This window comes from Pogoniulus pusillus, chromosome 23, assembly GCF_015220805.1.
Source record: "Pogoniulus pusillus isolate bPogPus1 chromosome 23, bPogPus1.pri, whole genome shotgun sequence".
In the NCBI taxonomy this organism is placed as follows: Eukaryota; Metazoa; Chordata; class Aves; order Piciformes; family Lybiidae; genus Pogoniulus; species Pogoniulus pusillus.
The window spans coordinates 11091549-11112216 of NC_087286.1; the positions used below are offsets into that span (position 1 = coordinate 11091549).

The 20668-nt window shown below is 41.5% G+C and overlaps 1 protein-coding gene across 5 annotated transcripts in view; it reads right to left on the reverse strand.

Moving 5' to 3' along the window:
- Positions 1-551: 551 nt before the first annotated feature.
- The window catches only part of LARP4B (La ribonucleoprotein 4B), a 49655-nt gene continuing 29538 nt past the window's right edge, over positions 552-20668 (reverse strand). For 3 of the 5 annotated variants that reach the window (XM_064162552.1, XM_064162548.1, XM_064162550.1), the window contains 13 exons: positions 18735-18816; positions 17736-17872; positions 16323-16426; positions 14549-14659; positions 13989-14042; positions 13488-13697; positions 12771-12877; positions 12056-12310; positions 11397-11442; positions 8576-8740; positions 5609-5733; positions 4891-5002; positions 552-4379 (listed from right to left, as the gene is read on the reverse strand). In XM_064162552.1, the coding sequence (XP_064018622.1) occupies positions 4095-4379; positions 4891-5002; positions 5609-5733; positions 8576-8740; positions 11397-11442; positions 12056-12310; positions 12771-12877; positions 13488-13697; positions 13989-14042; positions 14549-14659; positions 16323-16426; positions 17736-17872; positions 18735-18816 (1793 nt within the window). In that variant the 3' untranslated portion in view covers positions 552-4094. The remainder of the gene's footprint in view (positions 4380-4890; positions 5003-5608; positions 5734-8575; positions 8741-11396; positions 11443-12055; positions 12311-12770; positions 12878-13487; positions 13698-13988; positions 14043-14548; positions 14660-16322; positions 16427-17735; positions 17873-18734; positions 18817-20668) is intronic. The other 2 variants (XM_064162551.1, XM_064162553.1) reach the window with 2 other exon arrangements.

Genomic DNA, 20668 nt, shown 5'->3' on the forward strand with positions numbered 1-20668 from the left:
ACAACTTGGTCAGACATAGCTGAAGTAGAGACAAAGCTGAAGAAAAAACACACAGAACACCCAAGGAACACATTTCAAGTATTTCCAAAATAGTTTTTTTTTACTTAGGATATCCCAGAAGCTTTTCTTTCCTAAAGGCATGATGAGGATAACCTCTAAAATGAACCAAAGACAAAAATAATCCCAGGACATCTCTGGATTCAAGAGCTATGCAACTAACCCAGACATTAAAATCCACACTGAAGACCAAGACAACACATTATTTAATCATTTGAGAAACCCACTAATGGAGATAAGCAGTCATAAACACAACATCTTATCGGGTCTTGCTTTTAAAAGTGAACCCAAGAGATGGACACTGCTGTCATCAGTGTTGTTACAGGTGTTCTTGCTGCTGCTAGGTAGCCTCAAGTGATTATTACGACAGCTGCACAGCAAAGAATCCCCTCCCCCCACCGAATCAGAAATAGATAATTTCCAAAAATGGGATCAAAACACAAAAGGTAATGAAAAATACTGCTGAAGAAAAGTTTAATTAAAAAAATCAGGAATTCAACAGTGCCTAAATCTTTATTTTTCATAACCTACATATTTTTTTCAAATTAGACAGTTTTACATTTTATGACACAAAAGGAAACTTAAATTACTGATAGTTTACATGTAAGCTTGATTCCAGTCTCAATGGAAGAAGAACAAAAACAAAAACCCTCAAGAAGGCTCCCATATTACACTTGTTTCGTGAATTGGCAGCTGTTAGGTCTCCTCAGAACTCTTGGATTGTCTGCTGCTATTAGTGTAACAGGTTACAAAGCACATAAAAACCCTTAACCATAGTTAGCTGGAGGAGATCGAGAGATAGGTCTGCACCATTACACTCAGATGTTGCTCCTGATACACTACACCACACTCAAACATGGGCCCTTTCATGCCAGCTGCTCAGGTCTCTGAAAAATGAAGCAGCCAGGTAAAAGACATTGCCACTGCTCACAAATTTCTAGATGGCAAATGACAGCACCATGGTGGAGGGCTGATCTGAAACAACAGGAAGTTTTAAAAGGAACCTCTGTCTTTTGATAAGTTCCTCAAAGAAGAGTCTCAGGTCCTGTTCTGATTTATACACCAGGTTAAAGGCCAATTTTCATGACTGTATCTCTGAACCTTTAACTTAGCTGCTTTTGGCAGGTTTTGCATTTTAAAAGCCACATTTTAATCTCTCTATGTATCATAGCAACAGTCTGCATGCAACTTCACAACTCTGCTCCGAAAGCTCCATTTTGTTGCTGAGTGGAAAAACCAATCCCAAAGGAAGATGCAGTAAGGGTCAGTTGTATGTTACACAGCTACGTGGCGTGTCACTTCTTTGCTTTGTGGGAAAAAGAAAGCTGTAAAAACCACATCAGAGGAAGGTTCAAACTTTGGATGCAACAGCCTGTTGCTGGGCAAGCAGTAATTACAGTGTATTGACCTAGCACAAATGGCAGCAGAATACATTAGGACAGCACAACACACCCCGCTGCTCTCGGCAGCTTCCCCTAGGGACCAGGGAAGCACCACGACTACACAGTGGCTGTAAGGAGCCACTTGTGATTGCAGCTGGTAAAGCCTCTCACTTGCAGCAGACAAACAAAATGAATCATACAGCTGGCCTAAACCATACACACATCTTACTACCCTTTTCACTGCCACTGGGGAAAGGAGCAAGGTATTAGAAGTCCAATGACAGAATTGGGTGAGCAGTTTTGGTGACGTTATGAGTCCTATCTCCTCCCACAGCATTCACAAAGTGTGCTTTTTAAACAAGGAAACAAATCATCACCTTCTAGCATGCCCTATTTTGACCAATTCTGCAGCATACAACAAGCTGGATTTAAAAGGTCAACTAGTTACCAACTGATGCTTGTGACAGGATCAAGAGTCAACTTCTACAGGTCCTTTACAGTTTTAGAAATCATACACAAAGGAATGCACTGATATTCTTGAAAGCAGACAAGTAAGCTTCAGTGTATGTTTCTGTAGCAGTCTAAAGGGTTTTTCCCAATTAAATTCAAATTTATTAATGTCTTGGAATTAGTTTGACTGTCAAAATTCACTATTTACATTGCAGAACACTTCTGAATTGGTTAAACTGCTTTTTTAGAAGGACTTCTGATAACATTTGAGGGCTTTCAGATAAGACTTTCATTCCATTTCCCTTTTGCAGTGAAGAGGCAGAGTCAGTTCAGCACACCAGAATAAAATAAGAAAAAGAAAAAACAACAAATTAAAGTAATATTCAAACCACAACATTTAGTTTATCTACATCCAGCTCAACAGCAACATTTATAATATCAATAATTTTTATCAGAATTTTTTTCCTTAGGGTACCTTTTTATATGTTCTGATTATTTACAACTGTACAAGCAAAGCACACACTTCCAAGTGCACATATTTAATACAGTATTGACTATTTGCATTTACAGGTTTTTCAACAATCTGAAAAAGATCAACTGTTTAAGATCTTTAAGGTATATTACAAAAACTGCTGCTAGTTCCTGTACTACAGTATGTTTACCCAGTAAGACCAGTGACAATAGATACATACTGTAACTGAGTAATTCTGTATTCCACTCACGCTAACCCTCCACGGGGTCAGACCTCATGAACTCTAAGCTGTCTTGTACAAAAGTTAAGGCAAAGTCATTTTCAAGTTTAAATAAAATTCAAGTCTTTAAATATTGGATGGAAATAATTCTTTAAAAAAAAAATCAGTTGTTTAAATAAACTTTTTGTGTGGAATAAACTGTACTGTCATAGTCAGCAGGAAGGAGTTTTGTCTGAACTTCCTGCAGTTTAAACAGTTAAAGAAAACGTTTAGGCATTTTAAAACAAAAATAATTTATATTCAGCTTTATTAGAAACTTGCTAATTTAGTGCATCCTTGTCCTTCAGAAAGCGCATCACTTCTTAAGTCAGTGTGAGAAACCTCATCCCAGAGATAAACACCGGGGATCTCTTCCTCCAGCACACGAAACAAACACCGTTATCTCATGGCTTGAAACAATTTGGATCTGTATGCCAATGCTTGTAGTTCCAGGAAGGTGTCAGCGTGAGGCTGACTGAGATATGAACTCTTGCAAAGAGCACTTGGGGCAGAGTTTAAAACAAAGTCTAGAGAGCGCACAGGGTAACCAGAAGGTACAGCGCTGACTCCGTTAACTCCCTTACAAGCACAGGGAAGCCAAGGTTATCACAAGAAGGCTCCAGGGCTTTCTCCTGATAACCCCCACTAACAGCCTTCACCACCAGAGAAGCTCACAGACGTCACTCTTTCTGTTCACAATGTGCTTTGTATTTGCAAATTATAACTCAGTTTTATTCTGGAGTGAGGAGATGGTTACTTGCTTGCAGTAAGTCAGGAAAGGAAGTATTTTTAGAAAGACTGCTGTGGTCTCTGTAGAATTCATTCTGTGTGTGCAAAACATCAAAAGAAGATTAATTCTTTAAAACTGCTAGAAACAACTACTCATTTAACCTAAAAGTGCAAGTTCATTTGCTGACACTTAGTACAGCAGCCCAATAAAAAAACAAACAATAGATCTCCAAGGTCACATACTAAATGATAAAAGGTATCTGCTCCCTTGCACTCTACACACTAGCTGCTGTCACCAGTCTTTTGGACACTTCAGATATGTACTTGCAGACCAGTTGACTAAAAATACTGCAGCAGCATGTTTCTGCTTAACAGTTTAGAAAAAACTCACTACACAGAGCTTGCACTCACACAGCCACAGAGAGGCTTCATAAAAAGTTGATTTTTTTTAAAGACAAATATTTTACATCTTGGAAAAAAAATAATCACACTAAGCTTCACCTCCAATTAAGCACCAACCTAAATGTAAGGTTTAGAACAACTATCCAGAAATATCCAGAAAAAATAGAATGGTTGTTCAAGAGGGGAAAAAGTATTTCACAGAAAAATAACTTGCAGGCATTGTTACATGCCTAGTATCACTGCAAGCGCCTAACCAGCAACTCATTCTCAGGTATCTTAGTGGGAACATGGGTTCAATTTGTGGGAAGCAGACCTCTTCTCAACTCCCTCCCAGGTGCTAGTTTCACTGAGGAGATTTTGGAGGGGTGTTCTGTTCTTTATTTAAACGTTTGCCAATGGCTGGAGGGGACGATCTGCGTCCTGACTGTCTCCTCTGGTCTTTGGGTTGTCCAGGATGTGACTTTGCAGGAGGAGGTTCTCTGTTTTTCTCTATTGTTTCTGTGGGCTTTCTTTCTTCTTTCCCACATGCTACAGTGTTGGGCTTCTGTTCTTTCTGGGGTTGCAACACAGGAGGAGGATCTTTAGTTGTTCTCTGGCAAATTTCTGCATAACTAGGTTTTCGCAGTTCCTGTGAAATGGAAAGCAAACAGGGCAGCAGAGCTCAATGAAGCATCCTGAGGAAAAAATACCTACTTTTATAAAGAAAGGTGGGAAAGTCTTTGTCCCAAAGGACTACTGTGCTAAAATATGCAGGTGAGGGCTTGAAGATGAAGCATAGAGAAGTTGCACAGACAATAAATTTCAAGACAAGGTAAAATGCAGCACAGCAAAATGAGATACTGCAACAGGGCAAAATATTCTGGTTCAAATAGCAACATATCTGTTAAGACTTCTACCCTGAAGGATACCACCAAGAAGGGAATTGAGAAAGAGAGCTATCATTCACCAAGGTATCTTGAGCACTTTTGCACTCTTAATTGCATGGTTCCATCACGCAAGTCATCGTGTGGCCACCAACACATCAGTGTAAGGATGCCAGGCTCACATGACTGAGCAACACTGGTAACAATGGAAGCAATATCTTGTTAAATGCATCAAAGTGAACTGTTAAGAGAAAGGGCGGTAAGAAGGTCACTTACTATGGCAGCCCCATTGACTTGTACCGATTTACATGCAGTACTGAGTGTGGAAGAAGAAAGCCTCTCTGTGCTCTGTGTGTCTCTCTGCTGTTTATCCACAACTTTGGAGTCCCTGTAAGCATCCAGCAGGAAGCAAGGCTCATGAAAAGTGAAATTTCAGGGTAGGTGAACAATCTAACATTCTAAACTGCAGTGGTCTATAACTTTTACTGTCAAGAGGCTATAGCTATAATCTCCTAGCAGTGCATTCCAAAATGCTATCAAATGTAACCAGAAATTCTCTTGGAGCTTAACACTACCTGTAATTTGCAGCACTTTGACACCATTTGGTTATTGAGTTATTTTGCTCCCATTACTCAAACACCTCCATTTGATTTGCAGGTTCCAAACAAATTCCTACTGAAAGCTTTCTTTATTGTATGGACAAGAAGATCACAGCTCCACTCCAGACTTGAAAGCTAGCTACACAGAAGGTATTAATGAAACAACTGCAGAGATTAAAACACAGCACTGAATGTCTGCTGCAGGACTGTTATGACTGAATCCTCATGATATTGCTCAGAAATTAAGCTCTGCGTCTTTACTACAACACACAGCAAAATACTCCTTCATTGATTAAAATTTTAATAGCTTTTCACAGTGCTCCACCTAGCCTTCTGCTAACAGACATGCAAACGTGACTCAGAGCTGGCTAGAGGCAAGTAATCGAAGTGCTTACTCAGAAGACTGGACTGGCGAAGGAGACCTTTCAAATGTCCTGGGCAACGGAGAAGAAACTGGCAACAAGGGCTCTCGAGGAATCCCCGATGGAATAGTGTTTGTACTGGCATCCACATTCATGTTCTGAAGGAGGAGAAAAGACACAGAAGGGCAATCATAACATCCAATGAACATGGTTTGCCTGAAAATTAACACAAAGCACTTCACAAGCAGGTCTATATGTGGATATTAACCACAGAAGGAACAAATGTATGCACTGTGAGAAGCAAGCTTTTCTCCACTGCAGTTACTCAGAAACACAAGCACACACTGCAGCTATTTCATGAAAATTGGAAGTTTAACTCCCTTTGGGTTATATCCAAACAACAAAAAAGATCACTTCTTCCAAACTAGGAATTTTCACCTGTTGGTGACAAAACAAGATTTGTGCTGGTTCACATAATCATACTTAGCCTACTAAGACAAAAAAGTCTCCTGGAGTTATGCACTAAGAATTGTCTGTCTTTAACTGTATCATCCCAAGAGCAGGTGCTAAAATAATCCTAACCTCCAAAAACACCACACCAAAACCCAACCAAAACCTTTGCAATCTAGGATATGACTGTCATTAGAGGTCATTATTTCGCTATAGTGTGACTTTCTATCATGCAAAAGAGGCTTTTTCCACAGCCCTCAAGAGATTCTGTTAGTGTCAAGTGATGCTGTTCTCCCAGATAAAGGCCAAGATGTCCAAGACAAACAAATTTGAATTGTCCTAAGAGAAAGACTTCAGATCTTGAAAAACTTGTTCTTGACCCTTACAACCACTCTGCTTTGGAATGTGATACTGTTTTCATATGGCTGCTGATCTGCCAGAACAGATTCTGCTGAACACAAGGAAGAGAAGCAGGAGAGCACAAGCACAGAAGGAAGAAGATAGCCACCCTTCCCCTAGCACAGCCACCATTCCAAGGTCATAAAAGATGACACGGTTAGAAAGGAAAATGGTATTTGATGACCTTGTTTTACACCAGACAGCAGAGATTACTGCTGGAACTCTAAGCTTAGCTTTAGTCTAAGTAAAACCATGAAGGTTGGATTCTTTGAAATAACAAGTAGCTTCTGTAGTTCTACTCAGAGTAGTAGCGTGCAAAAGCTTGAAAGTGCAAATTGCTGGGCATTCTGGCCTGAGTTCATCAAAATGTGCAGGTGCACAGTCAAGCACAAATAGCTTTAAAAGTCAAGCAGAGGTGTGACACTCAGCCCTGGTCTGACAGCACTGCAGTTTCCCAATTAGAAACCACAGCATGATTATCACCTGTCATTCATTCCTCAGAGGTACTTCTAGAAGGGCATTGCAAAGCAGAGCATAAAGCTGTGCTTGGATAACTGTTGGACATTATACAGCCTACTCTGCTTCTGTACACTGGGCCTGCCCACAAGAGTAGGACCCTGTAGCAACTGTAACTCTACAGCAGGTGACATGAGAAAAAGCACTGAGATCAAGAGTGAAAGCAGCCTGTACACATTAGGGAGATTCTGCTGCTAATTCAAACACCTTTGTAAAATAACGTGACTGCTCTTTGGAGCCAGCTTATTCCTTAGCGATGCCAACAGGGAAAGAACACAATCCTTCTCTCCCACAAAATGGGACAGAGCAGCTCATGCAAGCCAGAGAAAGAACCTGGGAAGTCAAAAGGAAGCTTGTTAAAGTGACAGCCTCCTGCACTGTCAAGAACTCAGTGCCTGACTGCTAGCAAGGCTGCCTCTGCAGGGGAGAGAGCTGAATTCTTCACACCAAGGGCAGTGCAAAGCAAGGCCTGGATTTGCAGTGAGAGGAGCAATGGGTTTCCAGCTGCATTGGAAAAGCAACTGCTGGATTCTCATTTAGAAGCTGAAATAATGAAAATCAAAGACTGCTTCAGAAATAACAGGTAAATAGAAAGTGGAATACTGGATAATGGCAAGTTGAACACTGCTCCCATGATACTGTCCTGCACATCCCCTCTCAGTGCAACCCTGGAATGCAGCTGTCCCTATTACCACTTGCAGGAGACAGAGGGGATGGCTTGTCTATACAAGCATTGCTCCAGGTGCAGGCTGCCCTGCCCCCTCCTCTTTACCAACAAATACCCTCCCTACCCACCCTGATGTGTAGGCATCAAAGAAAACACTTCTGCAATGGCCTGGTTTTAGAGATGAGACAAGAGAGATTTTAGTGTTTAGTCAGGCTGCATTGCACTGTTATATTCAGAGTTAGCTTCTTCAGCCACAGTGCAGCTAGAAAAAAAAACAAGATAATTAGAGCTAGAAAGCAAAAAAATAAGGAGTTCCACAGCCTAGACTATTCTGTAGTGCACAGGAGGATTAGGATCTGGAGGAGAACATCCTGCCACTCATAGATGGCAACACAGAGAGAGTTCTAAGCATGAAATCTATGCACAGCTACTGAACATTTCAATTGCAGCACTACTATATCTAGAAAGCAATGGCTGCCAAGTCATTCTGGTGTATTTTTCTCTCTCTAAGCACTAGGACAAGACAAGGCCGGGATCCAGCTGCTTTTGGGAACAGCTCTGGTTCCAGCGTACTTACACCCTGTGGACAGCTTCTCTCTTTTAGTGCTTAAAGGTTTGTTTCTGTCACTCTGAAGTGTTTTATACACAACTCAGAAGTCAGATTTTCAATCAGGAGGGAAATTTATCATGTATTTTTCACCTCAGTCTGTTAAGAAGCCTAAGACAATGACAGAGGGTGTTTTCTAATCTCTGCTAATGCCCACAGATACTAGTGCTCCTATTCCACACCATTTCAAAGAGCACCCAACAAATTTCAAGACACAAGTGAAGAAGGTAATGGCACATCCTTTGAGAGCTATTTCTCAAAAAAACATTTCTTCTGACCCATTTAACAGGAGTTTTTTCTACAAGCCACCAAATCTGAAGCCAAGAGGTATGCAGTTCTTTGTTTGCCCATGGGTACTCACTCTTTCCTTTGACGTTCCTATTACCACACTGGACAGTCTGTTTTCAAAAAGGTCTTCTGTCTTCAAATTGCCAGCAGCGCCAGGTAGTGGAGGAAAGCTAGATAAGCCCAACTCAAAGCTAGGAGATGGAGGTTTTGGGGGTGGTGGAGACTGTGTTTGGCCTCTCTGGAACAGAAATAATACATTGAGGTTAGCGCAACGGATGACAGAAAAAACCATGGAATTTTAAACTGTATTTTGCATTTATGATCTGTGAAGCCCTAAGAGAGCACTCCCCCTTCCCACCTCCCAAAACAGCCACACAGTACCAAGGAAAAGATGCTTTCATTTTTCCATTGTTGACTTTTAACATATTGAACTATTTAAATGTGATGCCATAAACATCCCTAAACATTTCATATGCATAAACTTTTGCTATGGTAAGGAAAAGTCTTATTGCTGACCCCTTCTTTCAGGATGGACACTTGCACTGACAGAAAGGAGGACAGACAGGTTTAGATATCATGATACAGTGACTATATAGCCCATTGGTGCAGATAACACTCCAAATAAAAACAAGATTCTTGTATCCTGTTGAGACATTAAGAAATGGCAAGACACCGTGGCTAGCATGGAGAGTACATTACAGCAATTTTCATCTGATTAATATCAATTGATATGGTCACTTCCCAAGGACATAAAGAGACAGGTTAAAACCTTTTCAACAGGAAGTATTTTTCTAACTAAGAAAGAAACCACCACAAAAAGCCATCAATCAGTGGGCTAACTGCAGCTCTCTTGCAAAGCAGAGAGCAGGTCAGGAGATAAAAGCAGTACTGCTAAAGATCACATGTGAGGATCACTTGTGGGGAAAACACAAAATTCTTTCTGTAACATGCTGGAAGTGTAGTTACTCATTCACTTCACCTCCATGCTGTAAACAAAGCAGTAACTCTTTCACCACTGTGCTAAGGCCTGTGCTAAAATGACCTCTGCTGCAGAGCACCAACTGCAAAGCAGTCTTTGGGGCAATTCCTGTTTTGAGAAGGGAAATATTCACAGGGACAGAGGCCAGATAGAAGATGAGAACGGTACTTCTGGACACAAAGGCTGCACTACTTACACTACTTACTGCTTTTTCACCTTTCTTCATACAAAGAGTAATAGATACAAAGCTACCCTGAAGCTGTTTTCACAAACTGTAGGTTATGTCAAAGGAAGTGTGCTGGGAAAGAATAAATACAGGAACAACAGCTGCAGCCCTAGGACTGCTACTACTCTCTGAACACAGTCTGAGTGCTACAGCAATGGAGGCAGCAAACCCCTAAAAATAGAAGTCAGATGGTCTGCCAAAGGGTCACTGAGAGCCTATACTTGTCCAGCTCAAACTGCAAGAGGAACAACTTCTGGTTTTTTTAAGCACGGTTCAAGTCACGTTTTCTTAAAGGGGACCAAAGCCCGGTAACAGATAATGCTCTCCTATTTGTTACAAACATTTGAAGTTATACAGATCAGTCCTAAAAAGCCCAACACATTAAGAGACAAGCAGAATTAACATCTTAAAGCTGCAAGACCAGGACTCTAATGTGTTTTAAGCTGCCAGCCATATAAAATTTCTCACATGAGCCTCCTGTGATGAGTAAGGTGCTCAGATGCCATCTGGTCACAAGAGGTTCATGGTTTCCCATGCAAGCATGCATACTCTAACCTTTCCTCTTAAAAAATGAAATTGAAAGAAGTCATCATCCTATTCAGATCTAAGTGGTTGTCATAGTGTCCATCTGCACCATCTAGTCACTACAGCATCACACAAGAAACAGGATCCTGCTCTCTATTTCCACAGTCTAAAGGAGAACATGTTTTGGTCTTTCACTGGACATTACTTCTCAGTTCCAGTGTATAGAATTGTGTGTGTGCAGTAGCTCTCACCTTTTTCCAGGCTGCTTTACTAGGCAGTACAGACTAAAGATTCATGGGTCAGGAGAGCCTAGTAGGAACCTGGCAGCACAGGAAGCAACTAATTCCTGGTGCTGTGAGAAGGGAAATGCAGGTCTTCAAAACTGTCACATCTACCAGCTTTCAAAGCTCAACTAACATTTCAAGCCAGCTGAGTAACAGCCTCTCTGCTCAGTAAAGGTATCCTCAGTAATCCTTCCACTCCAGCCACTCAGTCACAAGACTAAGCTGTACCACTGCCTTGTTCTTTCAAAGGCAGAAAAAAAAAATGGTGATAGGAAGACATCAGCCTTACAAAGGTGCTTGAATTTTAAGGGCTAAAGCAAGCAGTACTGACAATCCTACAAAGAGTCTGGTTTTATCAGATCAGCTTCTATACAGCAGTTGCTTCAGCCCTGTGAACTATGAAGGCTATTCAAGTATTCACTTCACGTTTCAGTTTAGCAAAGCTGTGCTCTCTCAGCAGTGTCAGCACACCCTTACCTGGACAGGCAGCTGAGGAACTAACTGGCCAGGCCACAGCTGCACCCCCAGCTGTCCTTTGTAACACATGGATCTGCAGCACATGCTTCACCAGGAACAATCGAGGGCTTGAACTTCAGCTTAGCTACATAGCTTACTCTGGATGTGAACACCAGCATGCTGACCAAGATGGCCCTGGGTTGCTACTATCAAAGACTAATTTGTACTTTTCCTGACTTTTGCATTAACAGACCATCTCCTGCTACCCAGACACAGCAAACTCCTGTAAGCTGCTGTCTTCAGTCAACTGTGACATGTGGCTTGTTGTGCAACAAATTACCTCACCTGCTACTCCACATAACATCCATACTACTGCCTTGTTACCCTAATTTTATTAGAGGTGAATATGACCATGAACACTCACTGTAAACTTGTCCTCCCTTTTCTTTCGGTAGCCATATGAATTTTTCCTATGGGAAAGAAAGCAATTATCAGAACCTTGCCTACACATCAACAGAAGGCACTTGATGAAAACAGGAGATAGGAATTCAAGCCGTTGGCTTGGTGTTTGGTGTTCAAATTCAATAACAATAGTTTTCTCAGTTGCATGCAGTCATTTTTCCTCCCCCCATACCAGCCCACCATCTTTGTTGTAGTGAATGCCTAACTTGGGCAAAGTTCTGACCTTTTGACTGAAAAAAAAAACAAACCAAAAACCAGCAATGAGCACTACCAGTACAGGCTGAGGTGCACATCTGCTCAGCAATGGCAGAGGCAGAGTCAAATAATACATATAAACTCTCTTACGACAGATGCAGGACAGGACAGAGGATGAGCTTTTACAGCTGCAAACTGCTCATCAGTTGCCATTAATGATTTGCATCTGGCAGCAAAGCATGCAAGGCCACTGCATTTGTTCTAGATTTAGCACTTGTCCTGAAGTACTTCCCAAGATTTCACCTTTTAGGAGGGACATTCAGAGTTAAAAACAGTACTGAAAACAGCACTACAGCTCTGGACTAGACAAAGTGGTTTAGAAGTAGCATATTAGGCTGTTAGAGGTCATTTACTGACTGGACTCACCTTCCTCTCCCTAACCCAGGAGAAGAGTCAACGCTGGTCTGCTCCACGCGGCCAGTTCCCACCTCCCTCTTGGTGTAACTCGTGGCTGCATTCTGCATCCGTGCCCTGCTTTGCCCCGGCTGCCGCGTCTGTGGACTCCTGACGCCATTGATTAAACGATCAGCAGAAAAGTTGAATATTGTGGGACTGTCTAGAAGCCCAGGTCCCCTTTCTGCACTGGGAATTGTGTGTCGTATATGGGACTTGCTAGGATTCCTATAAATTCAAAAGTCATTTCAACATATGTACTATGAGAGATCTTCTGAGGCCCAAGGCTATATGCAGAGTTCAGAAGCAGCAAGATCTTTAGTGCTTTATTGCTTATTTCATTCAGATAAATGCTAAATATTAATTCAAACAGGTCAGATTTTCACTGTATGTTCAGCTACAGCCTTACTACAAGCTATTTCACACTGAAAATACCAGTGAATAATCCTGATTTACATGCCATCACTCAGAGTATTTAATCTGACTACCCTAAGTCATAGAACAGCTTTCAGACAGTCCCTTTACATTTAGAAGCAACACATCAATTAACATCATCTGCCCTTTGGCCTCATTTAACCCAGCATCAGGTTCAAGTACTTCAGGTTAGCTGATGTCACTAAAAAACAGACTAAAACTCCACAAGGCAGATAATGAAATGCATATATTGACCAAAGGTGGTTCCACTTGCCTGGTTCTGGGAGGATACTGCCTTAGTGTGGTCAGTGGAGAAGCAGCAGGCTTGAAGGTTGGAGATGTGAACCCATTGATAAATCCAGTGTTTGGAAATGGTGTCACCTAAGGAATATATTGCATTCTCAGAACAGCTGAGGGCTGTTTCTTCTTACCCCTGGATGCTAGGTCACCCTGTGTAGGGCATTACTTACTCTACATGTGAATTAGTGTCTTGTCCTAAGAAGTAACATTAGCAGAAGAATTTCTGTGGATTCATACCAAAGTCTTGTATTAACAAGATCTCAAAATCTGAAGCACATTCAATAGTAATTTGTCCAACTTCACTAGCACAATTATTTTCCTTTGAATGTACAAATGAGTTTCATAGAGGAAATAGCAATAGCAAATGGTGTTATGCATGCTCATGTTCTGCAGATCTGACATCTTAAAGACTTTAACTATGACTAAAAAACAGTGATAACTTATCTTGGTAATAGTTGCTTAAAACTTTACCAAATAACTGACTCAAAAAACAGAGGTTAAGAAGAGAATCAGACTGCAGTCTGAAAAATAGAGGCAATTTTCAAACACTTTGCCTCGAACACCACAGGAAGAATTCTGAACAACTTCTCCAAGCAGAATCAGCATCTTAAAACTCCCCTCTTCTAGATACGCATGCCTCATGTACCTCAAGGTTTCACCAAATACCAGCTGTTTCACAACAGAGACTCACCAGTGAAGGGTCCAGGTAGCTGTGTGTGGCTGACCAGGTCTGTGGGCCAATTAAGCTGTAGAGTGGGAACTGCTGGTGGGGACTGTATACTGGAGGTAAGTAAAAGGATGCTGTGTAACGCTGCTGCGTGTAGAGGTTCATGTCCAGGGGTCTATATCCATTCTTTGGCAAAAATGTGTTTATAGCTATTGCCTTTGCTTTTATCCTTGCCTGCAAAGGAGATCAGACTATTTATTACAGCAGCCTTTCAAATTAAACCACAAACTCTCAAACTTTTACTGGACACCTGTCAGTCACTACTTTCTCCTTCAAGGAAAGCAGGAATGCTTGGGTAGATATACTGCTGCCATAGAGGAGGGAAAGGAGAAGTACAACAGCTTCAAAGCCCATCTCCAGATCAAATGGTTGCCGAGATTGATCACTTGGATTTCTATTAGGAAATACAGTGAGCCCCCTAAAACCCAGATGCACACTCCCAGAACACGACCAAGCTCTATTTACCTTAATTGGTTTTCCTTGGAAAGTTTTCACCTCTTCTCTAAGGTATCTGTAAGCCTTTAAAAAGCAATTATAAAATTTGTCAACTACATTAAGAGCAAAGGAAATTTAAGTTTTGACAGGCTAGGTCTAACAGTAACTCCTGAAAAGTCTGCAAAAGCTGGACTACACAAACCCCTTGCATGCAATCTGCATTCAGCAAGAGCTAAGTTAGCACTGTGGAAGTGCCTCAATAGCATTACAAGAAGATTTTACTTCTTATGATGGAAGCATTTAATATGTGTTATCCAGTGCAAAACATCCATGTTCTTAGTAGAAAAAAAAAGTATAGCTCAGACCAAAATGCCAGGATACACAAACAAAACCACCAGCTGAAACCTGGACACGAGGCTATGTTTAACAGTGCTGATAACTGGGTATTAGCTAAAGGGAAGCACTGCTGATGTAGAGGGTTTAGGCTTTTCCTTTGTTACCCATTTGTAACAGTGCCTGACCCATCCATCTGCCCTCACCCTACCCTTCTTTGTTAAGCTCTAAAACGCTTCTGAAAAAAAAAGTTTTACCTGCTGTGCATCAGCTTCTGATTCAAATGTGATGAACCAATTGTCATTGTAGGCAAACTCACAGTTGATGAACTTAGGCAAATTATCTCCTTTGAAAAGTGCTTCAACCTCCTAAGGAAAGTGTGTTTGGTAAGAAGAAAGAAAAGGGTGGGAGGAAAAAAAAGACAGTCAGAAGAAAATACCCATTTGATGTGTAGAACTCTGGAACTCCAACTAAGATAGAAAAGTACTTTTGGGCTGAGAACTTCAGAACACCTGCAGTGATGTCAGCTCCAATCTCCCAGCTAACTAGAAGATGTTCAAAGCAGCATTGACTAAGGCCAGCCTGCAAGCAGATGCTGCCTGCACCTTTCAAGTCAGGAGACGTAAGCTCTTGAAGACAAAAGCACTTACATTTGGCATGCAGTGCAGAAAAATGTCTGTTTCTCCCTGACCCCAAAACCACACAAAACCCCATGCTTGGGATAGCAGAAGCCAGAGATACAGGATCTGCAGACACCTGAGTTAAAGTGGATCTGAAACAGGGTTTACATCCATTCAAACCTAATCAGCTAATGTCCACACAAAGCACAACCCTTGGACCTCATTTGATTTAACCCATTTGCATACTCAGTTTTGTTGCAGAGTTGAGGCAAGCAGCATCAAAAGCCAAGTTGGGAGGCTTCACAGCATATTTGAAACTTTGCTGCTTAAACAAACCCTGAGCATGCTGCACCAGGGAACCTGTCCTGTTAAACCCAGCTGGTGAGCTCTGGCAAATATAAACACACACCACCCCCACCCCCACCCCAGACACTGCACTCAGACCACCTCTTCTGAAAAGAGACTCCCCAGAACTTCCTTGTTAAGAACTTAAGATATATACCACTAGATAATACATCCAAAATGGTGACAGAAAAGAACCCCAACCCCAGACCCCCAAAGCCCTGTCCTGTTGAAAGCTAGGCAGGCTCTGAAAGGTCATGCTTCATTTAGAAGGCTAAAAGCAGATGATATCTTAAAGCTATGTAGATAGAGCATATCTGACTTCTTCCCTCCAATGTCTTTCAGCATTCTGGTTCTTGCTCCTATTTTTTAAGGCTATTTTATCCTTTATCCTAAGTTTTTAAACTGCAGCACTTTTTGTATGAAGGCTATCAAGAGCAACTCTCGGAATCTATTCTTCCTTGTAAAGTGAAAAGGCAGGAAATTAAAATATCTGCTCATCACCAAGAATCTGTGCCTTTTCTGTCAGGAGAACTCCAGACAGGTTGATCTATGGCCCAATCGTTCTTTTCTAGTCTTTCCACTAGTCCTAGTCCCAGCTACATCAGATATGTTGAACTGCCTCCAAAGAATCAGGTTCTCCACGGTCACACAGCCCACAAGCCAGAGATCCTTATCCACCTGACACCTCTGCCCTCAGCATTATGAAAATGTTCACAGAGCTTTAAGCACTTCACAAGATCCAAGGTGCAGCAGTGGCATTTTTCACTTTAAGAGCTATTCTTCATTTGCTATTTATCCAAGAGGTGAGCACTGAGAAGGTGTGGTTAAGTCGGTCCCAGAGCATGTTGGCATCCCTACCAAACACTGCCAGCTGTGCACAGTCTTCCTACAGCCACACGCTCCTCAAATAAATTTATTATCCAAACACACACAGCAGACTACGGTTTACAAATGCTGTTAAAAACTAACAACGCAGTGAGAGATGTGATATGCTTATGAAATCTGGGAGATATTTAGCTTCCCAGTGCAAGTGAGAAGCATTCCTTCTGAAAATGCAAACCCTTACTTCGATGGGGGTAGACTCAGGTACTTCCCGGAGGATCACAATGCAGCGATTCTGGTTTGGCCGAACTTTTTCTCCCTTCTCATCCACTTGGACTAAAGGCAAAGCTAAGAGAGAAAAGACAAAAGTGTATTTCAGCAGTCAGCAACCACAATGGCTGTGCACACCAGAAGATGCAAAGCTTTTTGTGCTGAACTTCAAGTATTTATGTACATTAAGAAACAACAGAAGATGACTGAGGAGCCTTTCAGACAAACTGAGCAGACATGGTTTTTTAAAATCTCCATGCTCTTCCTACAAGAGTGTGAAGATTCCTCAGCCTAGAAATTCCCAATTCATTGGATTTTTCTTCTAAGGCACATATTGAGTCACGTTGGGTTTTTTATGCTTACTTTAGTGGCAACATCCAGTAGCCTCTTCTGAGAATTTAATCACAGAGTACAGGTGGAAGAGACCCCAGGGGATTACCTGGACCAGGACCTCTGGGTGCCTTTCCACAGAGATGGTCCCCAGCTGGGTAGATCCTAGCCTACGCTGCACTCCTGGATTATGTCTTCTCAGATACAAGACCTCACATTTATTCTTGTTAGCTCCTTCATCCTCCATGAAAGGCTCTCTCTGAGCTCTGAGGAAGCTGAAGTTTGCTCCTCTAAAATACGTTAGTACTACCTTTAGGGTGCTCAACAGGATCCCAAACTCCACAATATTGTGGTCACTGCAGTCAAAGCTATCACTAACTGAGGGATTAAAAAGCAGGTTTTCTTGGTTTGCAACTAGCAGGTCCAGCAGTGCTTCATTCCTGGTTGGCACATCTAACACTTGTATGAGGAAGCAGTGCTCTACACATTTGGGGAGCTTGATGAATGACATGTGAGATGTGTGTTTCTCATCTGGCTTGTTGAAGTAACCCATAAGAATCAGGTTCTGTTGCCTCAAAGCCTGCTTAAGTCACCCAAATATTGTTGCACTGGTCTTTTCTTCATCTAGAGGCCAGTAACACATACCTACTGTACCTACGGCAAGATCCCCTTTGGATACAACTTCCCTGATACTGACCTAGAGACCTCCCACTGTCCTTATAGCCAGCTTATGTACATTTAAAGTTCTCCATAACAAGGTGTGACTTCTCTTCTTTGTCTCTGCAAAACAGCCTCTAGCCACCCATCACAACCCTTCAGTCCTGTCAGCTGTCTCACCACATCCCACAACTTCAGTTCACATTATTCTCATTTCCACAGTCAAGGCCTCAAATGTGAAGCAGTTTTGATAAACCCACAGTGCTACATTTGTGATGGTCTAAACTGGAAGCTGCTTGCTCTGTTTGCAACAAGATAGAAAGAGAGACTCCAAAATCGAAGCAGTAGTCCTACAGTAGCTACCAAAGCACTGCTTAGTATTGAGGGGTTTTTTACTCACATCTCAGCACTTCAACAATCAAATCCATATCAGTACTGAGTTTCTTGACATGATCAAGGTTTGCTACTGTCATTATTGGCACATACTGATCACTGTCCATCTGTGATATAAGGTACATGTCACTGGCAAGATTTTCTCTGTTTGGAGAGAAAAAAGGAAGAGGCAAATATCACAAATCAGCTTTTGCCAATAAACTTGAGACTGCAATTATCACACAGTAGAAGGTGATTTTCTACACTGAATTTCTTCTCAGCATTTTCACCAACTGCCTGACCCACTCACTTGGCTTCACTTCCTAGAAACACCAAAGTGTCTTTTTCCCCTTGATGGAGCAGCACTGTTCAGGCAGCACATTAATCCACAAACACACAATAGCACTGGGAGTTTGGAACTCCAAATGACCACTAACCGAGTGCTCAGGAGTACAGATCAGGAATTGTTTCTAGCTTTTGAGAGCTGCGACTAAGATGTTCATCCAGACACAAGCATTGAGAATAACTCAGTACAAGTAAACTGCTTCCATCATCTTTCATCTGTCTATACTCAAAGTGTGCGATTCAGAGCCCTTAATTTTCTTTGAAAAATCATATTAAAATATAAAGGGACCTACAGCTGCACTTGCAAATATCCTACTCTGAATTAATGCAAATCTTAAAATGATTAAGCTAAGCTTTCCAAGCAGCTCTCTTAACACTGTATTAATCTGGAAAAAACTCAGTAACATCATTAAAAAAAAAAAATCACCTGATCTGTAGCTGCCTGTGACACTCTCCCTTCACAGCAATGTATTTGCTACTTCATCCCCTAGGCCCAGAAGTTTTGGGTAAGTTTAAAGAGGCACACTGACAATTCTCTGGAATTGATGTTACTTCTTCCAAATTCTCATCCTTTCCACTCCATCTGAAGTGAGAACTGAGAAATACACTGGCACAGATGCCGAGGCAGGTAGTGGATGCTGTCAGCTGTGCCCCAGATTGCCAGCTGTAGGTACATGCTTACCTGGACAAACAGAACTCCAGGGTTTTCTTCAGTAATTCTCGTAAATCTTCCTGACCTTCTGGCTGCAACTGTTCATTTCCACCTAGTCATTAAAATGCTTCAGTTTAACATTTAGTTCTGCTGTATTATACAACAGGTGATTCAGTCACACTCTCATGTTTGCTACTGGCTATATAGCTAGTAACAAACTTCCAGCTATGCAAGTGTTCCCTATGTACTAGTTCACCATCAAGCAAAATCGTAAAGGAACACGTTAAGATGGGAAAACAGAACTCTGTCTTCACTTGTTAACCTTTGCTCTGCAAATGCAAACATTTTAAGAGGTTCTAGAACAGCTACAAGCATCTCCAACTAGACACTGAAATGTAAGTTCCAGTCTTAAACTAATCAGTTTCTAGCTGACTAAACTCTAAAGCAGCTAACACAGCAAGCAAGCACCATAATAGAGGGACTTTGGATTTCTCCTTCATTCTAAATGCCCCAACACACCAATTCAGAAAAAGAGTTCCAAAATGTCATTATTGAGTATCAGGAGGTACCCAAGCAATTAACAACAGATGTGATCCATTAACAATCTCTGAGTCAATGAAAAGGATTTTTTTATTTTCTTAGACTTGGAAGCCTAAAAATTCTCAGCTCAAAACACTCATTTCAGGTGCATTTTAGTTCAGACTCAATATACCACAGGCAGTTGAGGGCAAATTAATTGTGCCACTGCAAGATCAGGAGTTTAGGGTGAGCTTGAAAGGTTTAGAAAACATTAAATCAATGTAAATGAGTTTTTAAAACCATTTCACCCCAACTATTACCCTCTACACCCTTGCCATCTTCAGCAACTCTCATACTTCATCTCTCTTCATCCTTTCTTCCTTCTGAAGCACCTTCTCATTTCCTTCATTGATATAGACAGTGCTGACACCTGAGCAACACACACATTCTGCTAACTACTAGTTCCCTTCCCCTCTTTCTTCCTTGTCTCAAGTCTAGCCAAGACCAAGATGACATGCATTATATGTACTGCTAACAATATACAAAGAACCCCTAGCTTCCAGAGGTGGGACCACCAAGTGGAGCAGGTGTGTTCTGCTGCTTTGTCACTTCACAACACTATCTGACTCCTGTTGGAAGGGAACCACATTGGGTACATAAAGAACAGGATGACAAGTTCTAACACAAAGCTGAGGGACACTGTCCCACTCCAGAGTGTTAAGCACCATTAATGTAATGTTCTGCTTGCCAGTTATTATGTGATAGCATCCTTATGCAGAAGAGTCAGAGAGAACTTTCAGTTTCCAACAGAAGCAAGGACACCACCACAGCTTTATCTGATTTCAGTTGTCTTCACTTCCAGCTCTTACTGATTCTATCTTGGTCATTTCAAATGCGTGCTATAAAACCAGCTAAGCGTAATGAACACAAAGCAGACCTCTCATAAAATCCCCAGTACATGTTCCTCTCTTTTCCATCCCTTATCTCAGCTCAAGTAGCAATCCTACATGCATCTTGAAGATCTTCTGGCCTTTCCAGTGCAGTAGAAGCATGCCTGAATCTCTGTGCTAGCTCCCAGAAGTTTCTAAAAACATGCCATCTAGTATAGACTACAGCTAACAGCTGCACTGAAAAAAGTCACAAACTTCCATTAAAAGAGAGTGCAAAGGAGTGAAAAATCAATTGTTGCTTGTTTTACATTTGAAGCACAAAACTGAACTTGCAACGCATTCAAAATTACTACTTGAGCCATGCGCTGTGTGAATCCCACCTCACTACCTGACCCAACTAGAGAGATGCAGCTTAGTTAGATATTTAAATGTAAAACATCTACACTAGAGACTGTCATGCAGAGTGACATTCCAGAAAACAATACTCAATCATATCCACAGTTTATGACTGGTTCTGTGCAGATCTCCTAAGGCCTACAACCCAACAAGAGGAGA